Here is a 22,972-nt window from a genome sequence, read left to right as displayed (position 1 = left end):
TTACATCTCTCTTTCTCATGTCTCTTTCACTGTTTGTTATTATACCACAGCTAGGCCCAAGGTCACTGCTATCTGTGCAGGTGCAGGACTTGGGATTAGCCATGGTTTTGTACTTTTCCATTTTCTAGCAGCTAAATTCCCAACACTGATGTAGGGAGGGAATCCCTACAATTGATGTAGGGAGGTAATCCACTGCTTTCAACACCTGGTGATGCAACTTGTATCCATGCCTTACCTGTAATCCTCTGCTTTTCTTTGTGAAAGGACTGACAGCCTCTATGCTTTTCCAGCTGAATTATTAAACTCTTAAAGACCAACTTAGTTTTCCATTTACCTTGGTCATGTCCCTTTTCCTTAGCCACAGTGAGATGTTTTGGCTGGGTTACTATTGCAGCTGTTGGCAAAAGGAATAGGTGGAGCGCTAGGGAGCAAGGAGATCACAGCATATACTGAGTTGGAAGGAACTCACTGGGATCATCAAGCTCAACTCCTGTACAGAACACCAAGAGTCACACCATGTGCCTGAGAGCATTGTCCAAACACCTCCTGAACTCTGTCGGGCTTGGTGCTACTTCCTGGGAGAGCCTGTTCCAGTGCCCAGCCACCCTCTGGGTGAGGAATCTTTTCCTGATCTCCAACCTAAACCTCCTCTGACACAGCTTCACGCTGTTCCCTCAAGTCCTGTCACTGGTCACCACAGAGAATAGTTCAGTGCCTGCCCCCCTGCTTCCCCCTGTGAGGTAGTTGTAGACAAATCTTGGTTTAAAATATGAATTATGAACTTGAGGCCGTGTTGTATTTATAGTAAAATCTAACCACATTTTATTCAAAGAATAGTAAGGTAATTTGAAGGAAAATTTACAGCTAGTGCTGCTCTCATTTATGATGCACAGAAAACAATCCCATATGCATTCTAGAGCACAGCAGCTGGTTTACAGAAGTGAAACGCATGCAAACAGAATTAAGTGGAAAGTACACCAGTCACTCTGGAAAATAAACTGAAGCACTTCCCAGGCAACAGCATTAACTGCTGCTGGTGCTGCTGCACTTCCTGGGTGCCAGCAGTTACCCGTATGGAAAGCACCTCAAATTTGCTTATCTGCATTTAACTGTAGCTTTCTTTATTACTACTAATGCTTAGTAACATTTTGAAAGCCTCTTAGACAGGAGGATGGCTCTGCTGGAAACAAAAAAAAAAATAATGACCTTTTCTTTATATACAAACAGACAAGATTGCAAAATCAATTAAAAACAGTTTTGAACATTTAATAAAAACTCATCCTAGAAATCCAACTTTTGGTCGTGAAGTCCCCAAATTCTCTTCTTCATCCAGAATCTTCTGAAGGGCTATGTGAAGTGACTTGCCTACTCTTTGTCCTGTCTGCAAAGCAAAGAAAGCAAAACAAACCTGAGACATATGTTTATTTGCAGGAAGACAACTCTTACGGAACACTTCCTTTTGACAAATATTTTCCCTTTGATGATTCATACACACCAGCTGGTATCATAAAATATGCTTTTAATTTAGAAAAATCATGGTGGTGAAAGTTTCATTTTAACGTGATTAAGTTTTGGAAAAACATACACACAAAGCCAGAGCTCTCATTCATCACAGAAGCATTCCACAATCATTAATACCAGGTCTGTGCATCGCTGGATCACCCAGGAACACAAATTAAATTCTCATCAGGCACAAGCACACATTAAAATTAGCCAGCACACAGAGCATGAAGCAATGTTCTAGCTGCCAGAGGACAAGAGACACCTGACCAGCAAAGCAGGCCACTAACAGAAAGTTCAGCAGACTCTTCTGAATGTGTTCAGAATCAGCAGAGTGAATTTAGGACAGCTGAACACCCTGTCCTGTGGCCAGAGAAACCCAAAATGCACACTGGCTACACTAACCAAATCACTCTGTGGGCAGAGCCTTCATGTGATGTGTAATTCTGTCCTGTCTATGGACCTCAAAGGAGTTAACACAATGTTTTCTTTACAGAAATAAACTCCAGCAGTGAAAACCTAACAGAATTAGCTCCAGCACTGACCTCTACTCATCCCACATGCCCAAGTATACTGTGCAAGCTACAGGGCAGGGAAACATTGGGCAGTGGTGGAATAAAGATCTTAAGGCAGTGGTGCTCATTGGAGCTTTCCCAGGGTCTCTCTAAATGACCTGAAATACTGACTGCAAACAGAAATAAAAAGCCCACTGCCCCCTAGAGAGCCAAAGGCAGACTATATTAAAATGAGTTTATTGGCTCCTGATCTATGCAGCAAAGCCTAGGCCAGCCATACAGCGGACACAAAACTCTGTTTCACCTCCTGGTGACAATTACTGAAACCATGCACAAACCTGAAAATAAGCTACATTTTTAACTGAAGAGCCAGGTGTCAGAATATGGCCAATGGTACCAAAGGAAATTTGGGAAGAGCTTTGATGCATCAGGGTAGCTGTCAATCCTAAAGACCATGAGTCAATCCTAAAGACCATGAGTCATGCTACATAAATGGGCAGGCACAAAAGCAAGAACTGTCACAGCTCTGCACTGGGACAAAGATCACTGCAGCAGTCCAGAGTCAAGAGGGCTGATAAACTCTTCCTCAAATGTAGGACAACATCACTCACCCCAGGTTAAAGTGAGTGGGAACTGGGCAGAGCTTTGGTATTGACCCAACACTGTACTGACCCAACCCATCATAGTCCTGCTTGCCTCTCTGGTGGATTGATCATAAACTCAGCAGAAAAAAAAAAAAAAAAAAAGGAAAAAAAAAGCCTTATGCTTTTGGCAGCTTCCCAAAACTTTCCCATGAAACTCCCTTCCTAAGAGGTATGTCCTAGCATGTTTGTTCTCTACCAGTGAGGAAAAACTGAACATCCTCTGACCTGCAGCCCAAATCATTCAGGAATAGAGGTGTCAGACATTGGTTACTCAGCTCCTCCACTGGGCATTCCCAGGCCTTTTTGTTTTTCTTGGATGCTGAGTTTAAGGCAGGACCAAACAGATAATCTCTGACCTTACAGAAAACAATGTGGGGTTTTTTTTGTGATCAGCTTTACCTCTCACTCCTACAGAGGAATTAGAGATAACACCTCTCTATCCAGGTAAGGGGGATGAAAGGCATGTTTGAATGCAAATAAGAAGCCCACTGGTACCACCAGGACAAGCACTCTGGATTGACACTGTGATGCAGTCAAGTGCCATATACTCAGTAATTTCCTCTTGAGATCAACTGTTGTCAAACTTGGCTCCAACTTCAGCATTCCTCACTAGAGCCATGCAGAAATTATCCACTCCATGTCTCTAGGAAACAGGGCCAGCTTGAACTATATAATTTTCATTCTGACTTTCAAGTTCAAAATCCATTTTTCTCTCATGCTCAAGGCCAAACTCAGGCATGAGAATTTACACTGGAGAACAGATTTAAGAAGAGCCTGAAGAAGGGTTTAAAATGGATCTTATATGAATGTGGACAATATCCAGATACTAGTATTTTTGTGAAGTAGGGACAGATTGTAAACTCAATAAGGAAGCAAAGAAAAACAACAGTAAAATGAGAACAGTACATTTATCATAAAGCAAATGAGTTGTGCTAGAACACCATGCACCACCAATTCCAAACACCATCTCTACTCTCATAGAGACTTTACCAAGTTACAAGTTTTGCTCTTTCAGTCTTTAAAAGACACAATAAAGGGGAACATGTTCTTTAAAAATACTCTCAAAGTTTCTCAGCTTGAGCTTTACTGTCTTACAGCTGTGAAGTACTTGCCTGAAACAAATCAAGAGTACCACACATTTCAGGCATCTATAAGTTTAGACAGTGTCCAGTCACATTAGAATCTGTTTCAAAGGAACTGCCTGTGACCTTCACAAAGTCCCTTGTGCACCAAATCAAAGCACCAAGATCTCTGCTCTAAAAGCCCTTACTGAAGCTTTCAGTACACCCAAGCTCCAGTTCATCCAGTATCAATCCAAGACAGGCAACTCCTCAACATTCCTTACCTCCATCATTTCAAAAATACTCTCAGGATCCAGGCTGCCTTTCCCCACCTTCTTCATAGAAGTGATGGCGCCTTTACTGGTCACTGAAATAAGCAGGCTTGCCAAAGAACAAGCTTCTTCCTGAAGGGTGGCATCCACCACGTGCCTATATCCAATCTGCAAGTTAGTGACAAAACAATGCATTAGTTTGCAGTTCTCAAAGCTCCCCCACTGAGAAATCAAACTGTGAATGGTGGCTTTGTTACTTATCTACAGCCTCCCATCCTAAAATCATGTGGCCTTTGGAAATAGTAAGAGACTGACTTAAAAGCACAGGATTTAAACAGCTTCTGAGCCCAAATTATGGATACATAAACAACAGAGGTGAGATAAACATGTCACTATTTCATACTGTTTTCCTTTCTACCATCCTTTTATCTGTATGAAACTCCATATTCACCTTTTCCTGCAACTCTAAGTATAGACTTTGCTCCCCTCTACCTGAAAATTACACATCCCAAGACTCAGGTGAGCCCTCACTTCACCAATGGCCCCTCTACTATTTATGCAAATTGCTTAAAAGAAATGCCAACCAAACTTTCGGGTGCCTCAGCCAATCACTAACACTTGCAATGGAAAATGCAGCACCCATAAAATCAACTGTGCTACATATGGAAGACAAAAACCTGTTGGAATGGAAAGGGATGGTATTGCACCCATGAAAATGGAGTTCTGTCCTCAGCAACAAATACTCAGCATGTAACTCCAGGCAGAAATGAACACAGTGGCCTCTTGTTTTAACATACTGAGATATCTGCTGCTCTGTATCTTAAGCAAGGAGCTTATGAAAAATAATAAACAACTCCTCTTCATGCAAGAAGATGCATTTTATGAATTCATCAAGTAGAAACCTACAATTCAGAGGTGCAAAAAATCCCATTATTCAGTAAAAGTTCTTAATTAGGAGGCCGAAGACAAAAAACCATATACATAGAGGACACTGCCTATTTCTGTAACTCTAATTTTATCTCTAAGGAAGAAAATAAATGGCAGGTGAAATTAACAGGAACTGGAGTCTCTAGGCAGAAATTTGTCAGGCTTACTTTGCTTAGTGTGACAATGCAGGGCACCTCATCTACGCTGAGTCGAATACAATCGTAAGGGTCATCAGACAGCTCAATCTCTTTGGTGCCTTCCTCATCCTCCAGAACACGCACTTTGGGTATTCTGTGGAAACAAAAGGTGCAAAGTCATTGCCAGAACACACTACAAATACAGCTGTTACACAGTCACAACTCCAGGAAGTCCCTGTTCTTCTAAATGAGCCAAAATGTTTAGCAGAACAGTACAGAATGTGATCAAAGGATTAACAACTCACTCCCTGAGACTACAAAGAAAACACTCTAAGTGGGAAGATATTTAGGATAAGATCATCTTATTAACATCATTCAAACAGTTAAAATTTGAGCTGTTCTTTACACTATTACATGGGGAGCAATTAGTTTGGAACTTACACAAATCAGTTCTGAACAATTCTTTGTATGCACCAGAATGTCACAGATGTACAGGAGACAAATCACCAAGACTTAATCCTTTTGTTCTGTGGTTCCCAACCTTGCAGACAACAGTAAAGTTGTCAGCATTACATCAGTTGCATTGCTTGGCAAAAGTGTTGACATGAGTAGCAAATACAAGTAGTAAAGCTGTTCAGGAAAGAATAGCACCAGCTAAAGAGATTTGGGGTGAAAAGGTGACATTAGTAAAATCCTTTCTCTAGCAAGATGAGAAGATTGACAAGATACTCTACTGTTCTAAGGACAGGTATACAAGCAATATATAATGTATCAGGATGAAGAAGTGATGAAAACCCAGGCAGAAATCCAGGAAATGCTTTCTTCTCAGCTGTGAATGATGAGCTCTCTCACAAATGAGCCAGACAGGCTCTTTATGGCTCCTTATCAGTCGTACATACACTGTATTTGTGATAGCCATCTAATGGAAGTTGTACAGGATGATTTAAGGCAGTTTCCTTAGCATAGTGAATAAAGTAATTTAAAATAATTTAGTAGAAGATGGTATCTCAAGCTGCCAAGAGTGTCAGCATCTTATACACCCTCATTTATCCAGGTGCCTGCTAGAATGGAGTACTTTTAGGACTGAGAGACTTGGCATTACTGGCCAGTAAAACACACACAGAGCTCACCCACACTACTCTCTCTTTCACACATTTGCACCTGAAAACTAAGTATTTCAAGATGTCCCAAGACAGCTAACTTCAGTAACCACAATCTAGTTTTATGCTAGTGCTTTTTGCAGCATTGTGTTTTATAACTAGACTTTGGAGGTTACATTCTTTTATGTCCTCTGTAACAAATCTCTTCTTTTCAAAGAGGAGATATGGACTTATTTAACGAATATTTCCCCCCACCAACACAAAGTGATTTTTATTGATCCTTGGAAGAGTATTTTAGTTATCTGAGGCCAGTACTTCAAAACAGCTAACCCTGCTCCAGTGACAACAAATTCCCTGCAAGCACACTGGCCTGAGCCAATCCAAAACTAAGACTTTGAGTAAGCAGAACAATTGTGATGTGCACTTTTCCCAGAAATGAAACTCCAAATGTTTCAACTCATTACAAATGCATCAAAGCCTATTTTCAAGTTTAAAATATTCCATTAGAAGTTGATGGAATGAAGTCACAAAGTGACTAACCCTCAAGCTAAAGAGGACAATGGACAACACTGGACAACAGTCCAAGGAAGAGGTGTACGTGCCAGAGTAGCGTTTAAAAAACAAAGCAAGATTTTAAGAAAATCTGTGAGATTAAGCAATTTTTAACTCCAACATAAAATGGCTTTGAAACCAGAGCAGTGTTTGTCTGCAAGAAAAAGTTGCCAGAATTAATATCAGAAAAATGCCTGCAAGGAGCTTTTTTGGCCAAGAACAGATGAGAGAGGTGTAAATTAGAAATACTGCAAAGGCAAAAAGATCAGACACAAGCATCACAGTTGCATAAAAAGGGGGTAGATGGACAGAAAAACTATGCAAAGTGAATGTAGCATAAAGCTCCTCCAGAACACTGTAGATTTATTCTCCTAGCTTGTGAATACGTATCTTAAGAAATAGCTGTACATGATTACTTTGCAACTTTTATTTTTCTATTTTGATTCCTGCAACTAATCAGGGCAGAGATCTGTACAGCAAGACTCAGTCCTGTAACAAACAGTGCTCTTTTCTTTGTGTGCAGATCCAGAATTCACAAATGCAGAACCAGTCCCACCCTTCCAAGCAGGCATTGGTTCTGCCCCTACCATGCTGTGCAGCAAAAACCTCAGTGTCTGCAAGGCTGTTGTGTTATAAACTTTGGTGGTTTTGTAACTTGCCTATTTTCTGCAGCCTCAGGTTACAAGTAGGCAAATTCCACAAGACCAAGTTTAATGTCCTGACACAGTAGCTAGCAGCACATTTTGCAATGTCTACTTCCATCATTAATAAATCCATCCTCAAACATCTGGGAGACATGGGTAAGAAGAAAGCCTGGTATCTGCTATCTTGTGCACATGATCTTGATGGTAGTTTATAGAACTCAATGAACAATACAAAACTGTGAGGAGTTTTGTTTTAAATATTCCCACTAAACCAGTTCTATTGTCATTGTTCCATGCCTGAAGGGGAGAGAACAAGTCAGGTCAGGCATTCAAAGGATTTAAATCCCCTAAGTCTTGAGCAAAATTCCTTAAGTTGTGATGTTTGATTTACTTAGCTCTAAAGCAAGATGGGTCCACAGATATTACAAAAATGCTTAGAGCAAGATTTTAAATTGAAGCTGAAGTTTTCAAATGCCTATCTGAATATCTAAAATTTTGTAGCTTCAAAGAAACAACAGCAGCTTGAGCTCCCTGCTCTTTGTTCCAATGCTCTAGTCAAGGCTGGCAAAGATCTGAAAACACTTAGAACAAAAACTTGGTTGTAAGCTAAGTAGGAAAAGCAAGAAGAGTCAAAGAGGGGACACATGTAGAACACAGTTCAGAACACTTAATCTGAAGCAATCTTCAAACTGATATCTTTTGTTGTTTGGAGAATAATACTTTATAGAGAACAGGCAGCTACTCTTAAACAACCTTGTGTCAATCCAAACAAAGCCCAGTAGCTACAAAGGGAAAGGGAGAGAATGAGGACAACAGGTTTTCACTTTGAATTTCACCTCTTGACTTTCTGAGCTTGTATGAGGTGAGCTGTACTAGCATTCCCTGCTCAAATCAACAAGATAGGTTTTCAAAGGTAAAAAATCAATGGGCAGTGTCTTACTGTATCACATTTTGAAATGATAATCAACTTCAACAAGACTAGTGATGTTTGCCCTTAGCTTAAAGATTATATAAAAGACACAGTTGTCAGAGGAATAAAAATAAGTAAGAAACATTAAAATAATTACACCCTCCATCATGCTGTCTACATTCTTTTATTCACTTATTTAATTTGCTACTTTTTATATGATTGTCTCTCTTTATTCTGGTTAAAGTAAGAAAAAACCTAGTTATCTTGTAAATAAAGTATGAGCTGTGGATCTGCAAAACAACTCACATGGTGGTAATTGTTTTAACTGTATGACTTCTGCATCCTGGCAACTCACACACAGAAATACAGCATTTCTTCTTTTTACTGTACTGCCAGCTCCTTTGTGAGACATTACATTTCTAAAAGTAATTCTTAATGTTATAAAAACAATCTACTGTTAAAAGTTACTGCTGAGAATTTGATTAACGTGAGAAATTTCTCAGCAACACATACAATTTCTAGTCTCAGATGGATAAGTCTCCCCTTATCCCTTTTGAAGTGTTTATAACCTGATATACTGCCTGTTCTTCAAAAGCTTATTTTCTTCTTTTTGCATGTACTTTTCCAGATCTAGTACTGTGACTTGATTCCCTGATAAATAAGCCAGAATTACACTAGTGACTAGCAGATCTCTAGTTAATGCTGAAGAACAATTTGAGAGCCACTTTTAAAACATTTATGCTTGAAGGAGTCAAGGTTTCAAACCTCTACCAGCTATTTTTGCCATGTAAGTTTTCTAGCAAAGCTATTCACTATGTTGTTTTTCTCATGGGTGCTATAAAACTCTGTATTCCCTTTCACCTGCAGATAAAGAAAATAAAAATAACATAAAAGACAGTAGTGAGTCTTATTAAAAACACACAGAGAAGACTTGCATCGTTCATTCTACTATATTTTATTTTCCCATTCTTTGCATTAAAATGCATGGAACAAAGTTCTTTTAAAGACACATCCTTTTCCCCTCCCCACAATCTCTCACTACCACTTTTTTCCTCTTGGTTTTAAAAAGAACTGCAGGCTGACAGTTAATGAGAACAAAATCAGAAGTGGAAAACCAGGGCTGATTACAAATCAGCAGTCACACTGATAGAGGGCTTCTTATTCAGGAGCATCACACATCAGTAAATACTTCTTATTTCAAACCCACAAGGCATCAACACCAAGGCCTCCAAATGCTGCAACAAAACCATATGGACAACACTACTTTTGTGAATCTGGCTACAACAAAAGTTATATTGTGAACATGACTGTGCATAACATGCCATATGACACTTCATCATTAGAAACTGAATTAAAATAACATTAGTTCATGGTACTTGCATGCAAATGAGTGTCTTGTATCTGAATGCAGGCTGTCTTGGGAACTTATTTAAATAATTAAGCATGAAAAATGTTTTGCTCACAGAGAATGTTTCTCTTCCACTTCCCATGCCACTTCTACCCACATGAAATAAGATCTGTGCTTTACCTTGTGTTAAAGAGAGCTGCCTTCACTGCGATAGAGATTGCATCAAAGATGTTCCCACCACATTCCAATAACTGGGGAGGAAAAGGAGAATCTCTTTAAAAGAAAATCAGGCTAGTGTCTTTAAATGAAGTCTTTATTTAATTTAAACCTACTTGGAAAGGAAGAAAATTAATTACCAGAACAGGTTTTTAAAAAACAAAGTTGTCTTTAAAGCCTATCTATGAAAAGAAACAGATAGGAAATTAAGATTTCAGCTAACTGTATTATACATGCAAAATAGAAGAGTTAATGCACTTCATAATAAAATTAATGATAAAATTTAATAATAGAAGCTGAAATGAAACCACCACTGTTCTTAATCTTCTTGTGCTAAGGTTCTGATCTAGACTATGGCCAGAATACCCTTTATAAACTCATCACATTAATTCTTCAGTGTTAAATTAAGCCAATCAATTTTCTATATTTCATTTCAAAGAGGAGCCTTTTTAAAAAAATATCAGATGGACAAAACCAACTGGGAGAATTGCTTTCACAGAAGAAACACACACTGTCACCGAGAACCTGGTATGGAAAGCAAGTTATATAAGGGGTAGTTATGAAGGCACATCATGATTTATTCTCTTTATGGGAAAGAGTCATTGCCAGGTTTCTCTCACAGCTGAAACTGATCCAAGGAGAGCCTGATGTCAAAGTCTTGCAAATGAGTGTTATCAACAAGTGAGGTGTACGGAGGGAGCCTAGCTCAGCTTCTTCCCGTGAAGACTGGGAGAACAGCAAAGGGAAAAGCAGCACTGCATGCAAGGTAAAAAGGGAGGGCTCCCCATACCACTAACACCTTCTGCAGACTGCCAGGCCAGTCAGAGATGTGTCTGTCCACAGCCTACTGTCACTTCTCTGACAAGCCCAGCTCCCAGCTGCCATTTCAGTGCTATCTCCTGAGGACACACACACACAGAGCAGGCATTTGGATCTACTTCAGCAATGCTTCTCTGTGACATCAATCTATGCTGTATGATGAGAGCAAAACATGTTCTGCAATCCTGATTACATTGATTGTTCTTCAAAGTTTATTTAAAGATGAGATAAACTCCTGCACAGGGAGTAAATCATAAACAAGATATGCTGTAAAGACAGTTACTTTTTATGAAGACAGACTGAACAGTGTAAAAAGAATGACAAAAAGTTGGGATAGAAAGCTAAATACAAAGGTGATCAGATTATTTCTTTGCAAGCAGCTGCTGGATACAGAGAGGTTAACTTGCCCCTTTCAGTCGTGATTGGATTTTACTTGCTAACACAATAAGCCCCACAATATCTGTGTTATTAAAACACAATAATGGGATGTGCCTGCACTGTTGCTAGGCTGGTGTTCAGGCTGCTGTTCTAAAGCCTTCTCTGTACTACAGTGGCTCCTAGAGGCAAGGAACACTGCCTGCACAGAGCACGGTGCAACAATTCCTCCACAAAGCAATGAACACTTTTCTCAGCTCAAGCACCTTGTACTGACATTCCCCCCCCCCGTTTATTTAATTAGTTTTAGGACTAAGAAAGTCTACAAAACTGTGAGTTATGGGAAGCAAAGGGGTCTTTTCTGTTTTTAATTTACTGATATGCAAGTGAAAAAGTTATGGGAAAGAAAAGACAACACATTATTGACCTAACCTAATTCAGAGAAGCTTTTCCTCCAAAAGTAGATTCCTAACTTCTTTTTAATCACACTAGGGGCAGGGGAGGGGGAAATAGAAAAGAAGAGGAAATCCTGGAAGGTGCTCAGTAGTGAACTGCAAAAATTTCAAGAGAAACTGATGCACCCTGTCCTCCTGACACACAATCTACTGTGACTGGATAGGGAATGATTAGAGATTGCACACTTTGATTCTCCTTGCTTAGCCCAGGAGGCTGCTGGGGCCATTTATGGGGAAAAGGCTATACATATATATCAAAACTTACTTAAAAATGCCTAAAAGCTTCTTATTTCTGACACCAATGGCTTGCTTAGAATAGGAAGAAATTGAGGGAAACATAGAGAGGGTGAGAACAGGCCTTTGTGGTACTCCATGTTGATAATCTACTATTTGGAAGTGGAACACCTTCCAATATTAAGAAAAGAATGCATATACTCTGAAAGGTCAAGGTATATATTCTCCACCTTTGACACATGTATCTCAATTTGTCCATGTGCCTGCATCTTTGTGGTGTGCATGGCTGAAGTTATTTTTTTCCATTCTGATTGTACAGAATTATAGCATTTCTCAAGTACACTGACCACCAGAAAATATTTGAGAGATGTTTTTAATTGATGAAGCTTTTGCATGACTGCAAAACACACTATTACACTATTTCCTCTTTTGAGGCTGCATGTGTCAAATTTTGTTTACACAGAGGAGCTCAATATAGGTGTTTCAATCAAACTGTACATGGCTAAATTGCATAGGAATGGGGTATTTCCAGGCTCATAACATTTTTTGTGGATCTTTGTCTCTTCTGGAATGAGAGACTTCCAGACAAGCACCTTCACACCTGACTGCAAGGTACCAGTATTTTCAGCTTTATGACAGATTTGAGGTTTATTTTCCCTCCAATTTAACTATGCAATGCAACCACCAATGTAAAGAATTTCCAGGAATTCTGAAGGAAAATATCACCCAAAGGACTCTCTATGAGCGTTAATTTTATATTCAGAATCTGTCTCCCTCAAATGACAAATAATATCAGTTGCTCCTTTTATCAGCCCAAGTGTCATCCTTAAACCACTCTCTATAAAAAGTAGAATTCTATAGGAATGATTCAGCAACAGCAGCTTCAGGAAAATCTGTAGGTGTCAAGCACCTACACTGTCACATGTAATATGATCACATACTATCACATGTCTGCTGTTTAGAAAAGGAAATATTACAAATATGTCCAAAAAGTGAAAATACAGAGGAAAAAAAAGGTGGGGGTAGAACAGAAAAGAGAGAAACATTAACACTATCTTGTTCTAACTGAACCAACTGCTCTTCAATGGCTCACACACAAAATCCCTGCAGAATAAATATAACATCAAAAAGACTCATCAAGTTTAGAGTCATAATTATGAACCTGCAACAGATTTTTTATTGGCACTGTAAAAAGAGGTAAATGTAAAATTCCTTACATAAGACAGTGATGCCTTGATGCCCTGATGTTCATAATTCTGATACAATCAGTAGCATGAAAACAGGGAGGCTGTTTTTCTCTGTAACTGTGGACAATCAACAAATCTTTCCAGGAAGAATCAGATAATGACCAGCTATATCTCAAACAAAAGCTATACAGAACAGTGTGTGTGTGTATGTATATATATATACATATATATATATATACACACAGAAGCAGGGAAGCAGACTGCTTTATGAAGTGAAGAATTTTGTTTATGCAGTGCCTATGCAATATTTAGCAGCATGCTGCTTAAATAAGCACTGCATTTAATATTCTGTACCTCTGCCTGTAATTACCTAGTAACTAAAGGCCCCAGTGTGATTTCTCAGAACTAACACTTCATTCTCCATTAAACCCTGCCAAGCTGCAATAAGCCAGTGACTTGGGCTGTTAAAGCACTCAGCAGAGGTACATATTCCATCATTTTGTAGCTGGACTGTTGTACCATATCTACTCTAATTAGGCTAATGCTGCTGCATTTTAAATACCTAGTGAACTAATTTTCACATTTATTTAGGTCTTAGTCTAAATGTTCCTGTATTGTTCAACAAACCCCTGTATTTAATTTTCTGGCTGTACAGCTTAACATTTTGCACATTATTTCACAGACCCTAATGGATTCCTGTAATATCCCTTAACATATTTTCACTTCCGAATTTGATAAACAGAAACTCAACTTTGGACCAACAGGAATTGGAAATAATGTTCAGGAGAGTCTGACTTGCAGACTTCTATTGAAATTCCCATGACAGGGTGCTTTAAATGCAACATATTTGGAAATTGGGCTGCTGCATTCATCAGATTTGTATGCATAAAATTCAGTGTCCATTATTGTCATGGGAACAAATATTCAGTTTATCCTCTATGTTTAATACACATATACAAGTTTCATCAAAAAGCACCTCAGCAAAACCTAGCTTTTGCCAAAAAAGTTTCTATTTTACTTTAGTGAATTAGTTGTGATAAGAGTACAAAGAACCAGAGAGATGGACAGTTCTGTTAGGGCTAACATACATCCACGATATTTTACATTCATTTGAACAACATATTTGCTGTTACATCTAGCTTGGAAAAGAAGCTTACCCTTTAGTGGCAATTTCCTTGTCAGTATAAGATCACTGATTTTTATCTGAGACACATTCAGCGTATTCAATGTTTTATTAGTTCTGCAGTAGAACACCACTACCAAGAAGAGCAGAAAAGGAGCAAGCTGGAATTAGTGATTAACTACTATAAGTAGATAGATAAGTGCCATCCACGCTGTGATACATTATATCACATAATGAGAAGCTTTTTTTAAACAAAGAAATACAGAAGGTTATGCTAAGTCAGTCTCTGCCTTAGAAACATTTTGCTGAATCTTAGTTTTCATTTCTGTACTTACCAATACATCCACATAGAGAACCCAGCAGTGCTCTTTGGGATTAATACAAAGGGATTTCAAGTCTACACTGTTCTCACAGCTGAATACTCTGTACAGTGTATTTGCTATATCTGTGCCAAGTTCTTCTCCTCCCCGGCCTTCCAACTCAGGAGAATTTGAAGAACTAGATAAAGAAAGAAAAGAATACTTTCACTTGTGAAGCAGCAAATACCCAAAGAACATTTCTTAAATATAAAGCATTAAAAGTATCTAAGGATTTATTTGTACAAGAATAAGCATCCTGTCTGAAAAGGAATTATTTCCATTTTGCATAAGAGAAGGTTTTGATGCAGATAATATACTGACATTTTGTTACAAATACTAACTAAATCCCACTACTATCTTCAGTTCCCCAGTTATAATTAAAGTAAAATTTGGTGAATTCTCTCAGAGATTATTTCTTAAGCACTGCCAGCTTCTATCACCTCTACTCTTAAAAAAAAAAAAAGGGACATCTGTATTAAGTTCACAACAGCTACCAAGACAGCCTAGTGAGAGTTGAGTGTTCAATTATTAAGAGACTGGCTAAGAAGAGACCAGATATGATGATATGACAAGTAGAATACTAATTTCTTGTAAGTAACATGACTGCCTGACCTTAATTGATAATTTCTTTACTGGGTGTACTGTCTGCTATCAAGCCCCTAGAAGAAAGCATGTCATTACTCTCTGCAGCTTATGGAGAACAGCAACTAAACATCTTTTCCTGAAGTGATCTGACAAAGCGTGTAGTCTTCACTTCCCTTTATTCCAACATAACAAACTATTTATGAGCAGTCATGCAAGAAAGCCCTTGGGTGCTGGGGCCTGCTACACAGCTAAAAACTTCTAACAATAGAAAAAAACAAGCCTGCAAACAAAAAAAAACCTAAAAACAAAACACCAAAACAAACAAACAAAAAAACCCCAAACCAACAAACAAAAAAACCCCAAACAAACAAAAGCCAAACTAAACAAACCAAACAAAACCCACCCCAAACCTAACAAAAAATGTCTTGCCTCCAAAGAACAATCAAATAGAGCATAAATGTCCAGAGATGCATATATAGCAAAACAATGAGCAAAGATTCCAAACCCAGCCTCTGGTTTATAGAGAGGGCAAGAATATTCTCAAGCAGTGGACCTGTAGCAGCATTGCAAATCTTGTTTTAAAATAAACCAGTCAGACCTCTACCAAATTAATCTCTCATTGGAGAACACATCAAAGGACTGGTTACACAGAAGAAGTTTTGGTCTGTTCAAAATCAGAAATGGCCATGCCCCATATTCTCCTGGTGGGGCACTGCACTGCTACAGGGCATGTCACAGGGCAAATTTCTCATGACATGTACATTTTGTGTCTATATGATGATATAAAACACCAGGAATACAAAAATACAGCAGAAAACTAGGTCTTGGATAATTAACCCTTCACCTTAAAAAAAAAACCAACCCAAACAACTAAAGATTGACATTATCAAGGTGTGACTTAAACCATCAAGTGAGCCGTGCCAATAATACTGCAGAATCTATAAGCTTACATATAATTATCTACTATTATTCTTACCTCACAGTAACTCTCCCAACTTCTTGTTTTGCAGAGTTGATGAAAACTCTGCAAGACACAGTTTTGTTTGTCAGGAAGAACTACTGGATTTTACAGAAGTTATTTGTTGCTACTAGAAACAGATAGCACTATACATGCTTAAAAATACAAAGAAATGTTGCTGCCAATTAAGCACTGATCTACACTTCTAAACTATATTTGCCACATGAATAAGCACTGCAAGTGTGGCACACAATATTATTCAGGGTTATTAGACACCAATTTTATGAGATAGGATCTGATTTAAGTATAACTCAGTGCTGATTCAGGTCTTCAGGTTGTATTAAACAAGCACTTATCCATGGAAGAAGCTTTTATGCAAGTTAACACGATCATTCTGTTTAAGCCATAGTTATGAAAGCATTATGATCCCTATGGCAAGCTGCAAGAATTATGCAAACTTCAATCTATGCCTCACTATAATTTCTAAACACAAAGTTTTATCAAATGTTGTATTTTTGATTAAGATTGAATGTTTTCTTTGACAATGAGTAGAAAGAACCTAAGATTCAATTGGAATATCACTGTACATTTCACTGCATCTTATTTCCATTATCGTTTTAACACTTCATTTCCTTGCAATCACAATGAAATAAAGAAGCAAGGTTAGCAGGATATGATTGTAACTATTTGGCAAATACTGCCACCTAATGCCTACAGACTACTGCAGTAACTTACACTGGGCAAAATTTGGAAAGAGGATGTCTCAACAGACTAGAAAATGACAAAAAACTTTGCTTATGGAGAACAGAAAGAACTTTGTAGTGGTACAGAATTTCTATGCCAAAGCAGCATGTAACTTTCAAGACTACCAAAATCATTTCAGTGACACATTGCCTAACTATCAGAGATTCCTCTTAAAGCATAATGATGCTTCTATCACTGTATTCAGATCTCTACTGAATTTCAAAACTCCTCCTGTTGCCAGTCAAAATCTTTCTGTTGCAACAGTTACACATTTCTCACTTACTGCTCAGGCCATTAATATACTGTAATCTACAGATGGTCAGATCTGGACAAATACATGCCTTGCTTCCCTAATTCCACAAACAAAATCTGATGCATTCAAGGAATTCAGATGTCTGCTTTTCTTCTTGTTTCTATTTCTTACAGTTTGAAAGTGATAAATCAGATCAGCCAGAAAGCTCAAATGTGATACAAGCAGACACAGCAGTCTTTCAGCATCAAGGGCCAGGATGAATGTCTTCTCCAGTGATGAAAGGCAGTAAGAATACCACACATATTAGGACATAGACTTGTTTTATGGTAATTAATTTCTAGGATCACAAACCAGTGTCCCTAAAATCATCCCCTCCAGAGATTTGCATTAAAGTCTGTCTCAAAATGGGACTAAGTGTGCTCCTCAGATTTCAGGTAAAGGACTCAGGGCAGAATAAAGACAAACAGAAGTTTGGAGCAGAGAATTATACACATGATCCAGCAAATGATTATTTTCATCAGTAAAAGAAACCACGAAAGTTTCAGGAAATGAGCATTTTAAGATAGCAATCACTGCAGTCTGAGTTTTTAATATTAGCTTCAGCAATATAAAAGCCAAATAGAACACACAGGAACTTCACCAGAAGATTCAGGGTATGGAATTCTGCTCAGTTACTACCACCCAGTGGCAGTCTGGCAAAGCATCAGGGTACTGACAGCAGCTCATTCCCCTTGACAGAGGGAAGCTGCCTCCACTTCAGCTTTTGTTTTTTGCATCTTTCTGGAAGCTGAAGAGCACCTTTCCCTGTGCCACAAGTATGTGACAAGTGAGTACAATACTCTAAAGTTCAGGCCCTTGGATCCTGCTATCACAGAAAGATTACTTATTTCCTGAACTGACTAAATGCAGCTCCCAAAGATTGATGCACATCTCCCTCCCAGCCCATGAAGCAGAGATTAACAGAAAATGCAACTGAACATTAATCTAATGAGTTGAAGTTTTTCTAATATCTGTTTCCATACACAAGTATCACAGAGCTGCCATATGTCCACAGACCACTTTTTTTAGGAATGAAATCTCCCTGCTGTCAGTGGACTTTCTTCATATAGAGACAACCAGAAAAAAGCTCCAAAACAATAAACATGCACCATTTAAGACACTTCATACATGAGTTCTAACAGCAGGACCACATTCAAGATCATCTTCCCATCTGATGTTTTTTGAACAGCAATTGTAAACAAACTATCAATTCACAGGTGAGTGCTTTCCTTTAAAGCATAAGTTTCCACAGTTAACTAGAACATACTGATGTACACAGGCAGTCTTAGATAAGGCTGCATAATGTGACACACCAATGTTCAGGCAGATACAGACAATTAGGTCAGAAAGATTATCAGACATACACTTAGTAGCACTCATACCTTGGCTTTGACAATGGTATATTGGTTTAATGTCAGAGTAGCAACATTTTTTTGTTTTTAATAAAAATGAAAAGAGATGTCACATGCAAAGCGGCCAACTTGACGTGGCCAAGGCTTTTATGAGAGGTCCCCAAAGCAATTTAAATCATAAAGAACAGTTTTGGGTAAGTCTGAAAAACATGGCTATTGTAGTCTCAGGCTGCAGACAATTTAAACTAACACTGAGATGTCACTGTGCTATCTCAGAGCAACCTGAAAACAAGAGTTCTCAGTTTGCTTCTAGCTTCTTCCATAATTCAAACACTGTCAAGACTGTAAGGATAAACAACAGTCCATTTGTAGCAAAATGCAAGAAATTTGATTAAAAACAAACAGCCTTTTAGTTAATGAAAAGATGGATTCATTCATAAATATATAACTAAAATTTCTAATTCATTTTTGCAGTACCTATTACACTAGGGGTTTTTCTTTCAAAAAAAAAAAGTTTTGTACTAAACACACTTCAAACTTTTTCCACTGCTTTCACGGACAAAGTAAGCAAACCTTTAAGTACAGTCAAAGTACAGTCTGTAATGGTCAATTCTTTTCTTTCAACTTACTTTTTTTGAAAGAAATTTTCTCTGTTTTATCATGGTAAAAACAATCCTAGACATTTTAGTCATGAAGTCTGGTTCCAAGCATGTGTACTCGAACCATTACACTTTTCCAGCAGCAGTGATGCTATGCAATTTGGGATTGTTTTATTTAACCTTTTCTCATTCTTTAACTCCTGCTGATTTGCTTCTTTTGGATTTGCAAGACCAGAAAATTTCTCAACATTCACTGCTACTGAAACAGTAAAATAATTGTTTCTAATACTCAAACCCCTAGAGGAGGTTGGTGGAATGAAGGCATAAACTTCTGAAGAATGGCAAGACCTGATTAGTCATTTATTCCAAATATTAGATCTATTTCATTCTTTTCTAGTATACTAACCAGTCAACAAAAAATTCCAGGTAACCTTCATCTGGTTTCTCCAACTTCGGTGTCCCCATTTCAGCTTTTATGCCTACCAAGATATCAGTTTCTCCCTATTAAAATAGAAACACATCACACAACTGGAATTATAAGTACAGAACTATTTGTTTAATTTAAATGTCTATGGTAAGCTGACATTTCTACCTTTCAGTTATCGGATCGTTCTATCAGAGTGAACTTAAAATAACATTTTTTGTAAAAAACAAAAGGCTTTAGAAGGACAACATTAAGTGTAAGAAGATTCTTCAAACAATTATCATACACGTTACCTATCTCTAGGTTAAAAAGACTCTTAATATCCAAGACTACTACTGTCATTTTGGCTCTGTAAACAGCTCTTTCTGCAGAACTTTCATAATGGTGCACAGTACATTTATCTTCTTCTTCAGTAAACACGTCAGAAATAGTTTTGCTTCATTTTAAAAGAATACAAATTTTTGCCCCTCCCAGAAACTAGGCACAACAGTGACTTCAGTTTTCAAGATTAAATATTAGATTAGTTCAGACTGAAGGCTGTCCAGGCCCTTTACAGTAAATCCAGCTCAAGCCAGCCTGAACTGATTATACATCCTGCCATTATTTCCATATCCCATCGTTTCAGTTACTGCTATACCCATACATGTTATTGCACACACAAGCCTATCTACAAATAGCATCAGATTAACTAGTCACAGGAACAAGCAATTTCATCAGCAAGGTACCCAATCCCTAAGAAATTTACCTACCAGCTTTACTCTTGCAGATCCACTTGTGTTTGATACAACATCTGTTTCTACTTCTGCACATCTGTAATCTTCACAGCCTCGACCGTCTACACGGAGGTCTTCCTAAGTATGACAACCAATATATTGCTAAGGCAATCAGTAATGAAAAGTAAAAACAAAACAACAAACAAAAAACTCCCACCACAAACCAAAAACTGTGACTTTAAACTTTCCTTCTCCCACACCAAATGCAGCAGTAAAAAGGATATAAAAGCAACAGCTTGTAGTTTCACCATGGAATACAAAAGAACCAACTATACTTTTTAATTTATATCTCATTTATGTAGAGCTTGTAACAAGCAATCTGCAGGCTGACATGAATTGCACCAACTCCCTCTAATTCCCAAAAGAAAGTTTCAGATTTCACAACTGTAAAGGCCTTGGCTTTAATTGGTACTTTACCTAACGCAACCCAGCTCCATCCTGGCATAGGCAAGTTCTGTACTTTTACATCAGTAATTAGGACCCCAGCAGACAAAAATAATGCACCAGCCTTCCAAATGCTTTCATCCATTTGTACTCCACAAACAAGCATTACACATCCTCTGATACTATACAGATTGTTCCCATAAAACCAGGTTGTTTTTCAGTAAACTTCAGTAGGAATACAATTCTTTTCTCTTTGGGGCTTCTCCTTAAGCACCCTTCACTCTTCCTCCTTTGTCCACTCATGTTCCTTTGCTAAATTACAAGCTAAAACTCTATGCAATGGCAATAACCTGAAGAAGAGCCAGGGAAGAGCAAGGAAAGAGGAGCAAAAAAAAAAAAAAAAAGCAAGAGGGGACAGAAGGATATTAATCTCTTAGAGATCATCTAAAGGAGGGCAATGAAGATGGTGAAGGGCCTTGAGGGGAAGTGGTTTGAAGAGATGCTGAGGTCACTTGGTCAGTTCAGCCTGGAGGAGACTGAGGGGAGAGCCCACTGCACTCTACAGCTTCCTTGTGAGAGGAAGAGGAGCGGCAGGCACTGATCTCTTCTCTGTGGCGGCCAGTGACAGGACCCGAGGGAATGGCCTGGATTTGTGTCAGGGGAGGCACAGGTTGGACATCGGGAAAAGGTTTTTGACCCAGAGGGTGGCTGGGCACTGGAAAAGGCTCCCATGGGAAGTGGTCACAACACCAAGCTCGACAGAGCTCAAGAAGCATTTGGACAATGCTCTCAAGCACGTGGTATGACCCTAGGGGTGCTCTGTGCATGGCCAGGAGTGCGTGAAACTCGTGGCCTCCTTCCAAATCAGCAGATGATGTGATTCTCTGAAAACAAATCCACGTCCCGCTCTCAGCCTGCTTCCCGTCCCGATGCTCGATGTGCTGTGATAACTCCAGAGGTTCGCCACCACACTCAGCAGTGGAGGGCTCCCTCCCTCCCTCTCTACTCCCTCCTCCCCAGCCCAGCTCGTTCCGTGCCGCCGGTACCTGCACGCCGTGCACGATGTAAAGCTTCTCCGCCTCGCTCAGCACCACGGACGCCATTCCCGCCGCCTCCCGGCCGCACCTGCGCAGTGCCCGCTTCCTGCCCGCCTTCCTGCCCGCCCTCCATCCGCCCGCCGGCGCCGATAGCGGGGACGCTGCGGCTGCCCGGGGCTGGTGTTCCCCCCGCCCAGCCGGCACCGCCGCCTCACTGCGAGGGCTCCCCTTGCCTGGTGGCCAAGCGCGAGGTGCAGCCGGGAAGCCGCAGAAACCTTTCACGTCCCGCTCTGGACGCGGTACCCACTGGGCACCCCGCATCCCGGAAAGCGTCCCGTCCAAGCAGCTGACCCTCGCGGTAAAAACAAATCTCCCGCTTTCTGCCAAAAGCTCCTCCAGGAGGCTGTGGAAGCATCCAGGTGCGCAGCAATTAATCGCATGGTCATAGTTCTCTGCGTTTCCTCATTTTCCTTGCGGAGTTTTTAACCTCAGAAAGGTCCAAGCGAGGTGCGGTGCGCGGGGAAGGCTGGTGCGGGAGCAGGGAAGAAACCAAATGCTTTCCTTAGGAGATTCTCATTGTGAAAAACGCCAATCACTTGTTTTTAAAAGTTTAATTATAATAAAATGGTTATAAAAGTAGTAATACAATTAGAGTAATAATAATTTGGGCGATTTGAATTAGGACAATATGAGACAATAGAAACAAAGAGTTACGGACGTCCGGGTACCTTTTCTGGGCAACACAAGCCCGAAAAAGGATCCCCGTTAACAAAGGATTAACCCTTAAAAGCAACAGCCTGTTGCATGTTCATACATCTCGTACATGATGCATAAATTCCATTCAAAGACAGGATTCTGTATGGTCACCATCAGCTTCAACCTCTGAATCCTAACAGCGCCTTCCCAGAGGTGGGAAGAAGTTTGTTTCTTCTGATAAGAGGACAGTAAATTCTTTTTATCTGAAAGGTTTAGGTGTCCTATGGCTGCTATCTCACTGCAAGTCCTTTCTTTAAAAAAGTAGCCTACATAGCATCTTTTCTATTTTAACATTTCTTATAACCTAAAACTATATTTAACACACTACTTAAGAGAATACAGCATTACTTTCTAACACAACACATATAATAATAATTTTAATAGTTGCAAAAAGCCAATCATAAAATATGCATTTTTCACATCTTGGTCCTGTGCCAGATATTGCTGGGAAAGTGGCGTGGGAAATGTGATTAAAAACTCGCACTATATATTAAAACAATAATTAAGGGTTGGGTTTTTTTGACAGCCTTAATTGAGAGTTTCATAACAGCCATTAATGTAAGTTTGCATGCTTTTTTGCACAGCTCCTGTGTGATAATTTTCAGAGTATTTTAAAAGATTCTATCTTGACTTCATGCTGATGCTTGGCTAAAAATGATCCATGGCTCCCAAGGATTACTCAGCACACTG

At 39.2% G+C, this 22,972-nt stretch overlaps 2 protein-coding genes across 2 annotated transcripts in view; one reads left to right on the top strand and one right to left on the bottom strand.

Moving 5' to 3' along the window:
* Positions 1 to 793: 793 nt before the first annotated feature.
* EXOSC7 (exosome component 7) lies at positions 794 to 21,658 on the bottom strand. Its single transcript, XM_064704848.1, has 8 exons — positions 21,536 to 21,658; positions 20,082 to 20,183; positions 19,315 to 19,409; positions 14,355 to 14,517; positions 9,791 to 9,861; positions 5,087 to 5,210; positions 4,005 to 4,160; positions 794 to 1,381 (listed from the first exon to the last, which is right to left on the bottom strand). The coding sequence occupies exons 1-8, from the start codon at positions 21,590 to 21,592 to the stop codon at positions 1,277 to 1,279; spliced, it is 873 nt and encodes a 290-aa protein (XP_064560918.1). The 5' UTR covers positions 21,593 to 21,658; the 3' UTR covers positions 794 to 1,276.
* The window catches only part of ZDHHC3 (zinc finger DHHC-type palmitoyltransferase 3), a 36,864-nt gene continuing 35,539 nt past the window's right edge, over positions 21,648 to 22,972 (top strand). Inside the window, exon 1 of the mRNA XM_064704846.1 lies at positions 21,648 to 21,945. The gene's annotated coding sequence lies outside the window, so the exon portion shown is untranslated. The remainder of the gene's footprint in view (positions 21,946 to 22,972) is intronic.

The sequence above is a fragment of the Zonotrichia leucophrys genome, chromosome 2, assembly GCF_028769735.1.
Source record: "Zonotrichia leucophrys gambelii isolate GWCS_2022_RI chromosome 2, RI_Zleu_2.0, whole genome shotgun sequence".
In the NCBI taxonomy this organism is placed as follows: Eukaryota; Metazoa; Chordata; class Aves; order Passeriformes; family Passerellidae; genus Zonotrichia; species Zonotrichia leucophrys.
The sequence above is the reverse complement of the archived record's forward strand: the minus strand, read 5'-3'. Positions and strand labels throughout refer to the sequence as shown.

What these genes read in the sequence shown, in the direction of transcription:
- EXOSC7 (XM_064704848.1), bottom strand. Translation starts at nt 21,592, where the DNA reads ATGGCGTCCGTGGTGCTGAGCGAGGCGGAGAAGCTTTACATCGTGCAC. An exon ending in ACATCGTGCACGGCGTGCAG is followed by an intron (nt 20,184 to 21,535) that starts GTACCGGCGGCA and finishes TGTCATACTTAG; the next exon opens with GAAGACCTCCGTGTAGACGG. An exon ending in GTATTTTTGAAATGATGGAG is followed by an intron (nt 1,382 to 4,004) that starts GTAAGGAATGTT and finishes TTTGCTTTGCAG; the next exon opens with ACAGGACAAAGAGTAGGCAA.